Source organism: Rhagoletis pomonella, unplaced genomic scaffold (genome assembly GCF_013731165.1).
Source record: "Rhagoletis pomonella isolate Grant_MI unplaced genomic scaffold, Rhpom_1.0 Rhpom_scaffold_00002, whole genome shotgun sequence".
Taxonomy (NCBI): Eukaryota; Metazoa; Arthropoda; class Insecta; order Diptera; family Tephritidae; genus Rhagoletis; species Rhagoletis pomonella.
In genome coordinates, this window is record NW_023458556.1 from 42,939,218 (window position 1) to 42,955,800 (window position 16,583).

The window sequence follows — 16,583 nt, forward strand, 5'->3', positions numbered from 1 at the left end:
AAATACAAATCTTCATTTTTATTTAAGCAAGAGCATTGGAATATCTTCTCGTTGACCGTTATACAAATTTTTTATGCAATGTAATGCTACTAAATTAAGCTTTGAAATTCAGAAATCTCGCAAAGACTAAATTCATTAATCAAAAACTTGATTGGAGCAAATGTTGCATGCCATACCCTAAACTCCAAAAAATAAAACCAGCAAATTCAAGGAAACGTTAACTCTTCAAGGTTAAAGGCGTTTTGAAGGAAGTGCCAAATTCCAGCTAATTCACTGTTTACACGGCGCCCACATTTGTATTTGTATGTGTTTATATGTTTACGTATAAAAGTAAGTAGGAGTAAAATTTTGCGAATGGCAATGAGCAGCGCTAATGTGTTAATGGCCTTCAAATTAGGCAAACAAGTTAACCACTAAAGTGGTCTTACACACATCAATACTTATATTTAAATGTTTGTATATGAGTTTATACATATGCATATTTGAGAATATACATATTAAAGTATGTTTGTAAGAATAGGTGGCCACATTCCAACATGCATATTTGTATACGTATAGGGTGGTCCAAAAAGACTAAAGTCTGAATTTTAATGCTCTCACCCCCTAGGATTGTTCTATGATATCGAAAAAAATATACCACCCTTTTTTATTTTGAAATAAAAAAAATATTTAGAGATCGCTCAAAGCGCTCAAAGTTTTCCATGTATTTTATAAGGGAAAAAACAACTTTTCGTAGAAATGGTATAGAATTCTTGAAAATCAATATTTTTTGATGGGAAAACTCAGGTTTTCTTTAGGAGACTTTCAGTAGTAATACCCAATTGTTTATTTAACCATTTATTAATACTAACAATTTCTTATTGGTCCCCTCATTGCATTTTTCGGGGTGTTTGGGGGTTTTTGGGCGACCTATAAATTATAGTTACTATGAAAAATGGTTAAATAAACAATTGGGTATTATTATTGCGAACCTCCTGCAGAGAAGCAGAGTTTTCCGTTCGAAATATATTGATTTTTAAGAATTCTATAGCATTTCGACGAAAAGTGGTTTTTTCTCATATAAAATACATGGAAAACTTGTGAGCGCTTTGAGCGACCTCTAAATATTTTTTGATTTCAAAATAAGAAAAATGGGGGATATTTTTTTTTTGGGCATATAAGAATCTTAGGTGGTAAGAGCATACAAATTCCGACTTTACTTTTTCACATGAATTTTTGGACCACCCTAGTATACATACATTTATTTCAACCAACGCGCCTTGTTCGCCATGTTGGAAAAAGGCTTTCATATGCATAGGTACATACATATGTATTTATGTATTTTATGAATGCATAAAAGAGTATAAAAGGCTATGAATATGTATCAACTTGTAAGCTGCTGGTCAGCGCACTATTTCCAACGAGGAGTAACGGTAAATTAAAGCAAATAAATGCGACAGAGCACATTAATAAAGTCCATACATGTTCTTAAAAAGCCAGTGAGTTAGTCCAAAGCAACAGTAGGATGGAGAAATAATTGTTGGTAAGAATGCTTCACGTAAATGTATTATTCGCGACCTGTCACACCAGCGCGGATATGCGGTTAGCTAATGTCCTTTATAAAACAACAAAAAAGCAGTAGAAACGATATGAAGCAGCAGCAAGCGACTACCAACAGTCGCTAATTTACAGTTAACAGCAAACTGTGTTAGAACAGGCTTACAGGCAAGAAGGACCAAAAAATAGCAAAAAAGCGTTGGCTCAATGACTTTACACATTCCTTTAGATCCCGTACTGGTGTGAAACTGGTTGAAAATGGAATACAGTGGGTGAAAAAATAAGCGTTTTGAGGATATGATTTGGGGAATTTACTTGAAGAATAGTTTGAAGAACCCAACTTACATACATATACCGCGCGTGACATAATTACAAGCGCATCACATATTTGCAAAGTTTTAACTATTTATTTTTTTTTTTGTTATTTAATTCTAATTATTTTTTATAAAAAATGTTAATTTTTTGACAAAAAAGCGTATAAATCCAATATTCAAATTTTGAAAAATTTCAATAAACTGTCGCGAAAGTTTGAAGTAACTAGCACTTACCGTTGATTTTTGGCAATTTTTTTTGCTAACGGCATCACTAATTTTCTGCCATACAAAACTTATTCGAAGATTTTTTTCTATAGAAGGAAATGCACAAGGCCGTCCCCAAAAAAGGAAAATATAGTGAAAAATTAAGTGCCTAGTTGTATTCTTCAAGCATTGGTTCTTGTAGCTACAGCAGAATATGTTGAAAAGTATTTAAATATGTGGACTCCTTCGAAATAGCTACACACGGGCCAGTGTCCTTTGCAAATAATGGTTCTTTTCTTTGCTTAGTTCTAACAAAGCCCTGGGTTTAAGTGGGTTACAGGTAATGTAGACCTGTCTGGTAGTCCTATACAATGCTATCCATATCTGCTAAGTTTTTGAGTGGGGAATTTCGGTAATTGTGCTTTTGATTTCCCAGCTTTTGATTTTACTGCAGAACCGCACCTGTCACTGAGTTTTCGATACAAAGATCAATATATCGGTAATAAATCGAGCAGAAGGTTACCACCTCCATTGGGCAGGATTTCAATGAACCCAACAAACACAACAACAAAAGCAGCTGCCCTTTCAATTCTGCTAAGGTTTTTATCGACGTTAAGGCTGACAACAAGACGGCCTCTCGAAATGAAAGTATACATAGGTCCGACTATAGCCGTCCACTTCCAATGTAAAATCTTTGGCTTTAACCCTATCTTTCTAGTTGCTGTCTAGAGAACCGCAAAGGCCTTTCCTGTTCAACACCCAACAAAATTTGGGATGCATAACAACTGCAAGATTTAGGTTTGGTAAAATTGGGAAATTTTTCAAGCTAAATAAAAGCTTGCTTTGTATGTATGTATGTATGTAATCCATTTTTAACCAACTTCCCGATAACCTAGGGACTTGAATTTTCAAAACTAGAGATCAGAACCTGATGACAATGCATTATTAAAGATTATGAGGAAAGATGCAGCAGCAGTAGTATTTATGGTCCAATTGCGTTCATATTTACAACGTATATTACTTAAATGGAAAGAACTAACTCCACAAAAAATTTGGGCGGAAAGTGACGCGGGAGTCGATCTATTTTGAAAACTTGCATCTATGGTCTGATTTAGATTATAGATATTTATAATGTATATTACTTGCATACATGAAAGGGAATAAACTCCACAAACAATTTTGCCGATAGGTGGCGTTGTAGTTGAGATATTTGAAAATTCCGTTTTATGGTCGATTTGGTTCATATTTAGAAAGCCTGTTTTAAAATTGTTCTTTACTATTAATTTATCTCATATTTGTAGAGAGCATCTGGTTAGTTTGCTCTTGCATTATAAAAAGAGAAAAATTTATTGCCCAGAAATAAATTTTCTTTAGTTTCCCCTATGATCGAAGGAAAGTAGCTGGTATAAAATATGGCTAGACCATCGTTGAAAAGCCATCACTTGGATTCATTTGTAATATAAATTTACTTGTAGTTTAGTAAAGACCTTAAGCATTGGCATCGGATGTCTCTCCTCGCATATACAGACTTGCTGTCGATACCTTATTCGGTAAGAATTATTTTGTCTCTCTCTCTTTTATTAAAGCTGAACTGGCATTATTAAAGCCGATCCCAATGGGTACATATAACGGAAGCCATAGTAACCTGTTTGAAGTAAAACCATCACTTCGTTCTCAGTTGGCTGCCGTTTTAGGTAGGAATTTTGAAAAAACGACAAATACAATGTCCTTTCCTTGATTTGCATATCTAAGAGCCTGTCAAAAAACTTAAGTACTAAATATATTATTGCCCTAAAATCCTTGAATACTACTTTAATATTCCTCTTGCTTAGCCGGACATGATTCAGTTTTATGTAATCACACTCTAAAATTTGCTGTCGGATTGAGTTTGGAATCCTTTGGAAACTCTGAAGCTTAGAATTTAAAAGTTCATCTTTTCTACCTACAGAAGCTCCTTTAAAAGGTTCTCGAGGAGGAGTAGTGAAACGCTAACAGTAGATTAACATTTAGACGAGTTGCGCCCACATATGCCCTACAATACCTTAGCACAAGAATGTTCTTGAATGGGACACACGTACATACATACTATATAAAATTCAGTACCAGGGCATGAATTCGAAATTACAGTGCACTCGCGTTAACACGAACTGATGAAATCCAAAGGAGTTCACGCATACGAGATTAGTCATTTTTGCGAATGTGAAAAATTAAGGCAAAGAACATTCCTGGCTTTGAGAACTTACTTTTACTGCTTTGCATCAAGTACGTTATTGCCCCTTCCTTTGCCTTTTCCATTGAAGAGAAGGAGGAAAAGAACGGCTGATTTAGTTCGGAGGCATAACAATACAGATATATAATTTGTAAACAAAACCACTGCTTTAACTTTAGGGAATTCCCCAAACTCAGAACTTAACAAATTCCACTTTATTTATTCCTTATATAGTACATAGAGACAAACTTACTAAATTTTAGTTCAATGTTCAAAAAAAAAGGTTCTCACATTTAAGAATGTTCACGTAAATGCGAGTGCACTATACTATAGCGAAAAATGATAACAAAATGTAAAATTTCTCTCTGTTAATATTCGATGTAAAGCTTCTTTTGAAGTTGTTACAGAAATAAATGGGAGCAGGGTGGCACCAAATCGGATTGTTGCAATTCTTATGTGAACGGTATGATTAAGCTATGCAGATACTTAAATTCAAAATCTGTGTAGCCTATCCCAAAGCTGATGAAAATTCGCGAAATTCGCCACAACACAACAAAAATTTTAAAAGGCAGGTTAACAACCTCCTTGCGCGGAAAAGGATAAAACGAAAAAACTTGGCATGCAAAAGTTGCGTGATTTAGAAAACGTGACCAATTTATTCGTTTGTATTTTTATAACATTTTTCTATGATTTCACTATATAGTATACCAGCCGTTTCCTTTATCTTTATGATTTATGCTATCCCGCCTGACATAATTACGGTGACAAATAGGAGGCGAAGCAGGAGTCTATGTATGTATAATGTACATGTAATATATTTTTTAGTTTATATATACACACATGCATACAAAAAAAGATATTGACGTCCACATAGTTACATACATAGATATAACTCATAAAAGTATGCAAAAGAAAAGTTACTTTGAGTAGCCGAAAAAACGTGTGTGTGGCTTCGAATAGAAATTTTATCGAAAATACTTCCGTGTGTTTATAAGAATATATGTACAAATGAATTTATATTTCACCTAAGCCGTCACTGTGTATGCGGCGTTTCCGCCTCAATCTTAGTCGCACCCTTAAGAAGGAAATGGAATTTTTTATAATGAAATTGTTCATTTCTCATAAGGGTATTCTCTTTACAGCAAAGTAACATCAGTCAACTTTCTTTCTTATTTAAATATAAGTAAGTATACAATACACACAAAGCTCTTGGCTCTGACTGACTGACTGCCTCACAACTTCATTTTTTTTTTATTTTTTTTTTTTTGTTTCATTTCATGTAGGTGTGTTGTAAAGCTTAGCCGGGCGGATTATTTACAAATACGGAAGCCATACAATAAAAGCTATCAACACAAACATACAAACAAATACTTTCCTGGCCATGTAAAGGAAATTGTGGGACTTCAAACTTTGATACATTACAGGGGTGGCTTAACGATTTTATAAAATTCATAGCGTACTTTTAAAGGTACAAAGTTTTTTCGTTATGTAATAACCGCGAAAGAAAGTAATATAAGCCTTGCCAACTTTTAGGCGTTTTGGTGTGGTACTTTTTTGAGTTTTGATGGGTTTTGGTTTCCTCAATTGTGGGTTAATTAAGAAAAGTTCTGTGTATTGTTGTAAAATGCAGCTTAGAATACTTCTAAAATCGTTTTAAAAGACTTTTCCTAATCTAAAATTATTCACTAAGAGATTTCAAAGCTTCCTTTAAGCTTTTTAACGCAACCACATACAAAAACAATAACCAAGTGAGTTTAAAATTTTAAAACAACCAGAATAATATAAGAAAAATTCTTCAAATGATTTCTGTGATGGCTCAAACTTTGTAAAATTATAACTGCTTTGTTGTAGGTAACGCACCGAACCGCCAGGGTCAGACCAAAGGGAAAGGGCTGGTAGTTGAGTTCGTTTAAAGGAGAAATTGATTGCATCTGAGCAACATGGGTCTCTTAAGGAAGCTGAATCTTTTCTTCTGCAATAGGTAGTGATTGAATACCGATTATAGTTCAGTAACTGTCGTTGATGTCGAGATTAAGATGTCTTCTTATGCACCTAGGAGGTAATTCTGCTCAGTATAGAACAAAGCTTTGTTTATCTATTGGTAGTGTTTGCTTCCCGCTGTGTAGTCGTTATTTTGGTGCCTTTACGGAGCTTTTTAAAGCTTCAATAGATATTAATTATATCGGCAACGACTAATGGGAGCTTTTACTCTGCGCGTATTCATATGAAACCTATAGAGTGGTTTGAAAAACTTCGCCTGAAGGACATGTTTGGGTCGTTACTGTTGTATATGGACCCGAATGGGGTAAAAACTCTCTCTAGTTGTCGCTAATTTAAATTAGAGTCAGCCAGTGGGTATATTTACTTTGTGTGCGCCAATATAAATTCTATAGAAAACTTTAAAAATATTCTCCTGCGATATAATTATGTTGATTGTGACTGTTTTAGATCAGTGGCGATGATCAAGGAGAACTTTTACTCTTTGCGCGACTAACTAATCTGATCTAAGTCAGTCACTAACAAACCATAAAAAAAAGCTTTCTGAAGCTTTCAATCTATTTCAAATCGATGATGCGTGCCCGCGTTCCGAGCTTTTTATAAGCTTTCTATTCAATGCCGCTTTATATGGACGCACTTAGAGCAGTCTCGACACAATCACATTTTGCGCATGTGTTGAAAGCACAAAAGATTATCAATATAACTGACAAAGCTGCTTTCGTGGGGTATATATGGGTTCGAACTGAAATCGTGCCGAAACCCACGATAAAAATCTAAATTTTTTACTTTAGCCCCAAAATTGCCACGCCCATTTCCAGAAGGATCTTCAATTAAAAAAAATGTTGTGGAACAAAAGTACTAGTTATTGAACGGACATTGCGAAATCCAAAATAACATCTTAAATAGACATTTTTACTGGAGGAGTATTCTACCGGCATCCGCAATAAATTTTACATTTTTGCATATAAACACATTTTTTCGCCTACATATTTATATGTAACCACAGCTGAATATTAGTCCACATTAAACATAATTAATACCTCGGTGTTATTTGAGAAACCTCACTTAAAAGTATGACTTCATAATCATTGGTGCAGAGGACAATATAACACTTAACCCACAATTAGATAGACATTAAAACTCCATCAGATTGCTCTTATATACCTTGTTCATCAAATCCTTTGCCCAAATGCACCTTAAATTACATGGACAAATGCCCAGTGGCTCAACTGAAATTTACAATTGCCAAGGTCAATTGCATTTTTTCCCCAACAAACTGTACGAATAATTTATTTCCACTCAAAGGCATTAGTAAACATTGCTGCAGAGCCCCATCGAGCTGTATTAATATTTAAAATGCATAAAAATATTACTGGCGTTTATTATTACTACAGCCCTTTCAAATATGTAAGTGAATGTCTGCCCACAAATCGACGCAACTGACCAAAATACTTTTTGCAGCATTTATTTGATTTGAATTTAAATTGCATTAAGCGGCAGTTAAAAGGATAGCTTTTCACACAGCGCCACACACACACACACACACACACACACCGACAATATGAAAGGAAAGCAACTAAAGTAATTGTGGTTGGGTGGGTGGGTGATTGTTTGCTGGTCCGCTTTCATTAACTACTTTCGACTGCGCCCGCAAGGTGCATACACATACATACATATATGCATACATACACGAACACCACTTTAAACTTACATACATAGATATGTACATATGTATACATATTACATGGAAATTTTAAATGTAAGTACAATGTGTGTGTGCGCGCACAAACTTGACCTACAAAACTACGCTAGCTCAGTCACCACAAAACATGCAACATGCTGCAGTAGGGCGACAGCCACCGAATAAGCGACTGGGCGCCAGGCCAAAAGTCAGCAGCCGAGAGCAAAATTTGAAAAGGTTTATATGTATGTATGTTAGTATGTGTGTGCATATGGACTCGACTATATTGTTAAATAAGTCAGTGCAATGTGCCGCGACCCTGAAACGGCGCATTTGTGTGGGTTAGGATAACAAACTAGCTGTTGGCCGCCTAGCTGACTGCCTAGCTGCCTAACTGACTGACTGTCTCACTGTTGACAGCGTCAATGCCAAACGTTTACTAAAATTACATCAGCTTTTGAAAATTACTGAAAAAACTGCTAGCCAAAAACCAAAAAATAGTAGCCAGCAAGAAAAAAAAGTATGAAAAATGCAACAGCACAAAAAATGAACTCATACTCGTATTTAAAAACTTGCTGAGTAACTTTTTTTTTTGCTTTACTTTCCTACTTTTTCGCTGTAATCACTTTATTTGTATGCGTTTACACTGTTGTATAGCGGAAATCCATTTTATACTCAGCCACGCGTGCAAAGTTGCATACGAGTACATATTTACATTCACAGCCTGGCACACCACGAGAAAAAAAAACGTGTGTATTTACAGTTAATTCCTTTTGATGGAAAAATCGTTATTGCGCTGAATGGTTTAACGAAATGGGAGAAACGTAAAAACAGTGCAGGTGCCTAGTACATACATATGCATATGTGGAAAATGTGAAGCCACATTGCATTCAGCCTCGCCCAAAAGAAAGCGTTACCAGCGACTCATTGCATTTGGCTAATTCGACGCCCACACACCTGCAGCTGCTCACCCACCCCCACTTACGCTTATATGTATGTGGATGGTTAAAGCATGTGCGCTAGAGTAGCTGACAGCCTTTTAGGAAAATATGTTTTAAAGCAGTGTTATGCGCATCGTAGGTATAATGGCTCATAAAAATAAGTAGTAAGCATGTGATTCCTTTATTTGTTAATGCTTTTCGGTTTGTGTGTGCATTCAACATTGAAGATGGCCTAAAGGCCGATAGTATGGTTGTATGTAAACTTTTGCAATGGTAGATATGAAGGCGCACTCCCACGCACGTTCATAGTTAGCAAATAGCATAACCGCTATGGTCACCACCCTCTGCCCACTCACTAACCAGCCACGCAACAAGCGGGCGTTCAGCGTGCTTTCCAATGCCGTTAGCGCCATAAACATTAATGTTGTTCGTCCAGATATACAATTTCATATAAAAATTACTCAGGTTACATTGCTCATAAAAAACTTAATCGTAAATGTAATCGTGGTTTATATGGGGTTTACCTAGCTAATGGGTTGAAAGAAAAGTGGAAATGGTAGCTTATGCATGCACATACATACATACATATGTCCATACATACATACATGCATTTATGTTCAGCAAATAGGACACTCAACGATATGAAAAAAAGTGTGCTGACTTACTTTTTAACCGACTTCACAAAATAGAGAATTTTTTTTTTTTCATGTATGTTACCGCATAACTTTGGACCACGTTAACCGATTTCTATAATTTAAAGGAAATGTATTACCTCACAGGTGGTCGCATATTAATTTGGTTGAAATCCGTTCATCGGATCATGAAGAAATTAACGGTAATCTTAAATTTGTATATGAGAATTGAAGTCGGTTTTGTTTTTTGCTTAAAAATTACTTGTTTTAATTAAACGACACTAATTTGAATTTAGTGAAATTATAAAAATAATAGCAATTTCCTCAAAAAATGCATGGATATGAAAAATATAAGCCGTATCTGGGGAAATCTTTTGAGACGGGGACAGTTTGCGTACTGGCATATTGTTGCCGCCACAAAGCAGCTGAACTGCCAAGTGCGGTTTCTACACCTTCGTTAATAATACTTATACATATGTGTAAATATCAATAGATAGATATTCAAAACAAAACTAACAGTTTAAATGACCAGTTAAAATCGAGAAAATAAGGAAATTTCTAGTGCAACTCGCACAAAATCTATTAGTAAGGTATAACTTCTTGAGCGGTCAGACCTAAATCTCGGGGTTTTCAAACATTTATTTGTAGGTTCTGAGGAATAAAATGACAGGTACTAAACTAATGTGCCAGTTACCAAATGCGAGAAAAAAAGCTGCTTACAACTGTAACTGAATTTCGCGTATTTTGTAAAAAACGTGAATTTTCTTGTAGTAGTCATTGAGCGGTACTTATTTTACATTTATGGATATAAAATATACTTCTTCAATTCTTCAGACGAAGAATCCTAGGTTAAAGGATAATGTGCTACTTACAAGTGGGAAAATGTAATGTATAGTAATCAAAAAAATAATCAGTAAAACAACCCTTTTCACATTCGAAACTGCATTTTTTCCCACAGGGCCATCGCGAAAAGTGGGCCATTCAATTTTGCATTTCCTAGTATCGAGAAATGAACTGATCTTAATGAAATTTCGCAAACTGGTGTCATTTAGCCCAACTTAAAAGATAGGATAGATTTTATCCCGCTTAGACAAAGGGGCGTGGCAACTCCCATACAAATGGAATTTTTCATACTGCATACCTCTGGAAGTACTATTTGTGGTGGATATATGAAATCAATACTATACTCACGCAAAAAATGTGGGCTCTTGGAAAAGGGCCTGCTATATAGACTGAATTTTTTATACTATCACCTGTTAAAAAATTAACACCAATTCAAAGTATTTTATAAGTTAAATAAATTATAACAAAATGGATGTCGATCGAGTCGTTATATCCCAGAAATGGTGACTCTTAGGAAAAAAAATGTCATAACGTGTTTTGGAGATAATTGCATGATCTACACTTTTGTCTAACCTACTTTTATGATAAACCTTACGGTTTAGCTGAAAAATTGTAAACATCAATTCATGTGACCTTTGACCTTGAATATTTTTTTTACAGATCTGGGATCGATAAGAACTTTTCACATTTCATTTATAATGACGTTCGTAACTTTCATACCAATTTTTAGCTTTATGCGAGTTACTGCAAAGTTGAAAATCTAACTCGACCGGGCAAAGAGAAAACAATTTTGAAAATATGGTTTAAATAGAGTAGCAATTAAAAAATATTAGTTAGTTTAAGTAAGTATGTACGTATATAAATTTATAAGTACTCAATATGTTAATGAACAAAAGCATACATACATAAATATCAAGAATGATAGAATACAAGATTGCGCCGATTGCAGCAGAATTCGTGAGAGTAATTTTGGCGTGACGTCTCCGTAGAGTTGACAACTTAGAGCGGCAAATAAAACTGCTGTCTAGTGATGTGTTGAATTGTCGGTACCCAATACTTAAAAAAGGTTTCGGTACCCAATACTTCCTTATCGGTACCCGGTACTGATTCTTCACATTAAACCTTCGCCATTATATGCATTTCAAGTTTAGGAAAAAATTTCATTACTAATTTATATGATACCGGCTAAAACACTTGAACTTGTCGCAACAGAGAAATATTATTTTATCAGTTTTAACCTTAGTCGATCCAAGGTTGAAGAAAAATACTTTGACGGCTGAAGAAGCCTTTCAGGGGGGGTGGAGATTCTGTAACCAGTTAGCGACAAGTTTCGGATCGTTATCGCACTTGTTGGCGTAAAAATATTTCATATCATACGTCAACAAAACCGATACCGATTCGAAAATTGTCGCTAACTGGTTACAGAATCTGCCCCCAGGCCTACAAAAATGATATCGCCCGATTTAGCTGGAACAAAAATGCTTCAAACATGTAAGTGTTTCTCTGTATTATGGCCTCGAACCGACATATATACATCGTTCATTTGAATCAGTGTTAAAAGCTCTATTGGCTCTTACATTCGGGTTTTGATAGGCGAGTCTCCCCTGCACCGTTTTTTCTATATTTTTGGCCTATGTGCGTTTTTATTCGAAACCTAAATGTTTCGGTACCGAGTATCGAGAGTATTGGATACTTAAAAGTATTGACTCAGCAAATTACTACTGCTGTCATCTCGACTGTGACGTCAGCTAGAAAAACAGCTGATTCTGTTAAATTCACTGAGAGCCGATTAGCGGTGTTGCCATCGGCGCCACCTTCTGTATTCTCTCCACCGTGTCACTGATGTACATACATTGTAGATAAATATGAATAAACATACCTTTATATGCGCTGAAAAATATTTTAGCATTTTGCACTTTACACAAGCCTTTATCTTTGCCCATGCGCCGCCATATTGGCAAACTTCGCTGGCAGCGCATCGGCCATATAACTTTTTATTTAATATGCTTCCACTTCATCACAAATAATGGATTATATGTATTTATTGAAATCTCAACTTAAATACACTGTAAACACCTAACAAAACATAGTTTTTGCACTTAAATACTTAATTTAAATCACAATTTAATAAAACTGTTCAGCGCAAAAAAACGAGCAGCAAACACTAGCGAAAGTTGAAACACGACTGAGGATACGGAATTGGAGATGACAGAAACACAGGGAGGAAGGAAATCAAAATTTAAATTACAATACATATTCAATGTAGCTGTGACACAAACCTCGTAAAAAAGAAATCAAATAAATTTTCTAATTTGTCGACATGCATAATGTGACCAACTATTTCATAGCTCAAGGAAGTACAGAAACAGAAAATCAAAAATAGTATGAAAGTAATGAGAAAATTGTAAAAGCAGAATATACAAAAACGGTAACAGTGCACAAATTCAACAAATAAATTTTATTAATTTAAATCGATACTATTTATTATTCAAAGCCAAGGCGCTTATTCCCAGCGATCTAGTAATCGTACCGAAAAAAGTCATGTATCAAATTAAAGTGGTCGATCTGAAACTTTGTAAGAACATTTCAGATTTAAAAATCATTAGACCACTTTTTAAATATTTCCATGGAAAAATTTTTAAAGTTTTACATTGAACAAAGCATTGCTGCGTTTATTTCAATAGGCAGCAACTGCGGAGCGCTCTGAATATGGAGTAAAAAAGGATGCCCACAGCAACACCTTGAAAGAGCATTTTCGGAGCACACCGAATATGGAGTGAGAAGGGAGTCGAAGTGTTTTTTGTTTTCTTGTTTTTTGTTTTTTTTTTTTTTGTATTTAGTCTGTGAATTGAAAAAGAAATTTTCAATCAAGAAGAAACTGATCGTCGTTTCCGAATATTCCTGAAAATGTACACCGCAAAAAAGCTGTTATGGCAGTTTCAAATGCATTTAGAGGTAAACAATAATACGTAATTACTTTTGTCTAACTTTAGAACTTTTCAGATGTATTGAATAGAAAATATGCTGGAACATTTTTTAAACAAGATACAAAATATTTTTTGATTTACTTCAGGATTTTTCCGTTATTATGTTGTTTACTGAATAACATGTAAATCATTTTTTAATTTAGCGTTCTTTTCTATAAAAACATGAAAACATTTTATTACTGATTGGAGTCCGATGGTATGCTGGGAACAATATTTTTGAACAATTTAATTTTTTTATTTTAAATTTTACATAAGTATATGATTTTAAAATGCTGGAAAAAAATCATTGCCGACGAACTGTTTTAAATAAATGTGAGATTATTTCAAAATTCTATTGCGAGTTAAAGAAGGTCGAGACCTCTCCCCAGACTCAAAAATTAAGATAAGTACAATAAGAGTCTATTTTGCGAGATGTAAATTTAGTCGACTGGGTTCAATCTCAGCCTGGTGTAAGTAATCAAAACCACTTGAAGGGGTTAGCAATTTCGTGTCCAAAAAATAAGCACTGTACGATAGTTAATAAGGAAATGGTTAAAATGTTGCCTGGATAAGAAAATGTTTATTATTGCATCGATATTGTCGATTCTGAATATCCACAGGAGCAAGAAAGATTCGCCACAGAATTTTTAAACTCTCGTAACACTTTTTAATTTTTCTTGATTGAGTAGCCATTTATTATGAAATTTGTCAGCTAGAGAAGTGAAGTGATTGAGAGTCATAATTTATGTGTTGATCTATGAGTACGCTTCTTTACTGAGACGACTAACCTTTTGAAATTGTTCGAAACAGTTAAAAAAAGGTATTGGAGCAAAAACAACATTTATGTTTATTTTGTTGTTGCTTGTCTTAACTAAAGTGTCAACAACTGTTCTGATTTTGAGTAAAAATTAAAAATAAAATTTGCTTCTCGAAGCATTGATCCATCATATGCAAGGCCCGGGCATCAGCGTTTTTGCTGCGGAGTTAGGTGAACTTTCCAAAAGTTGATTTTCGCTGGTTTTGTATGAGAAAAGGTTTCTCATGCAAAAAGATTTTGGCAATTTGTATTTTTTGTGAGAAGCAATTAAAAATATTTGACATTTTAGGAACCAAATAATTTCAAAAAATCAAATCAGCTTCTATCAGTTTCTGTTCAATGTGGCTTGGGTAGAATAAAATATTGCAAAGAAGTACATTGGACTGTACTTCGAAGTACGAAGTACAACGACTCAAAAAGAAGTACTGTACTTCCGAAAGAAGTACGGTTGGTCACATTAGACATGCATGTACTACTAAAAGTATTTCACATGACTCACCCTTTGATTCGATTGAAATTATTGGAGGCACCTAAGTGTACACGTCTCTGCTATGTATCTATATACAGTTGCCAGTGTTGCCGTTTTGCCCTTTTGTGGCTAGATTTAGCTATTTTTTTATTTTAAATTGCCCAGAAATTTGCTCTTAGCCCCTAGGTCTTTTATTGGCCCTTTTAAATTTGAAACAGCACTTTGGGGCTCAAAAAATCTTAACCTAATTTGAAACATTAAATTTAAACATTTTTGCTGTTTGTGTGGATAAACACATTTTCAACTGAAAGAGCGATTGTAGCAAAAATTTAAATTGGCCGCTTTTATTAAATTTGCCAAAAGTTTAAGATTTTCTGTCCGATTTGGGCGTTTTTATGCTTCACACTTTCGTTATAAAATTGTCCTTCATCCTAACTTTTTTAATTACTTTTATTTGCAAAGTTTATCAACTGAAAGAAATGAATAAAAATGAACAATTTTCGAAGAGGCTTAAAAATTTCCTTAATTTTCGAATTTAAACGCCTGAAACTCAAAAAGTACTATTCCCATTGACAACGCAATGAGGCTAAAAATTTCTTTCGGATACCTTTCGAAGAAGATTAGTTGTGTTGCTTCTCTGGAGTTTTTTTTTTTGCAATAACTGAAAACGACTTAGAAAAGGGGTCTCGAACGCACTTATTTGGAAATATAAATTAGACTTATTTTCATGTTTAGCGCCCCTAAGGCAGTCTAAAAACGTGTGTAATTAATGAATTCGTAATGTAACTTTTTAACGATATTTTAAGCAAACTCGCAGTCGACATATAAACCTTATTTTTCATATTTACAATAAAAATTCAATTTAAAAGCGCAAAAATGGGGTCATACGTTTACAATTTAAACTGCGAAAACGTCATACATATAAAATACTCGTACATGTGTACGCAATTTTCGCTCATGTTTCCCCATATTTATTATTCAATTGCAGGCTTTCGCATCCTGACACGTTTTGTGTGTGAGCCTATACAAGAATTTTATCGGTATAGTATTTCCGTAAGTGGAACAAAAGCAGCTACAACACGCTCGTTACTACTTGCTGCAACGACTGCTGTAACAACAGCAGCAAGCACAACAACAACAAAAACAAACATTAAGAAAATGTCCATATCAAAAAAGTGCACATATCTCGCTTTTATGTCACGGCCGCGCAGAACTCCAGACTGCGAATGCACCAACAGCCCTAGCTGCAGCCACAGCCACAAACAGAACTGTAAAGGTAGTTACCACCCACCACATCAGCGACACAACCATCATTACCAACCAAGAGCATACATTCCATCCAGTTGCTGCACAACGACAACGACTCGTCTCGGCTTTGTTGCAATCCTACTGATGTCGTTGTTGCTGCTTAGCACCCAACTTCACTCCACAGAAGCCAAACCCAAGTCGCGTAAAAGTGCCAGCAGTCATCACAATAACGATGAGAAATCACCATCGGAGGGTCAACGCTTTGCAATGGAGCCGCAGGACCAAACCGCTGTTGTGGGCTCACGTGTTACGTTGCCCTGTCGCGTGATGGGCAAGGTGGGTGCTCTGCAATGGACCAAAGATGATTTTGGGCTGGGGCAGCATCGTAATTTGAGCGGCTTCGAGCGTTACTCGATGGTGGGCAGTGATGAGGAGGGCGACTTTTCGTTGGATATTTATCCGGTGATGCTAGACGATGACGCCAAATATCAGTGCCAAGTGGGACCTGGGCCGGAGGGTGAGGCGGGCATACGTTCACGTTTTGCCAAGTTGACGATACTGGTGCCGCCGGAAGCGCCGAAAATTACACAGGGTGAGGTGATATTTACAACGGAAGACCGCGAAATAGAGCTGGAGTGCGTGTCGGCGGGAGGCAAGCCAGCGGCCGAGGTGAGTGGAAGACGCTTTTATTATTTTAAAAAGTTACGTATGGGTGGAGGAAACAC

At 35.5% G+C, this 16,583-nt stretch overlaps 1 protein-coding gene across 1 annotated transcript in view; it reads left to right on the forward strand.

Moving 5' to 3' along the window:
* LOC118753409 (irregular chiasm C-roughest protein-like) overlaps positions 1–16,583 on the forward strand; it is a 227,380-nt gene that overhangs the window by 192,967 nt on the left and 17,830 nt on the right. The window contains exon 3 of the mRNA XM_036488279.1: positions 15,599–16,564. Within this exon, the coding sequence (XP_036344172.1) occupies positions 15,769–16,564 (796 nt within the window). The 5' untranslated portion in view covers positions 15,599–15,768. The remainder of the gene's footprint in view (positions 1–15,598; positions 16,565–16,583) is intronic.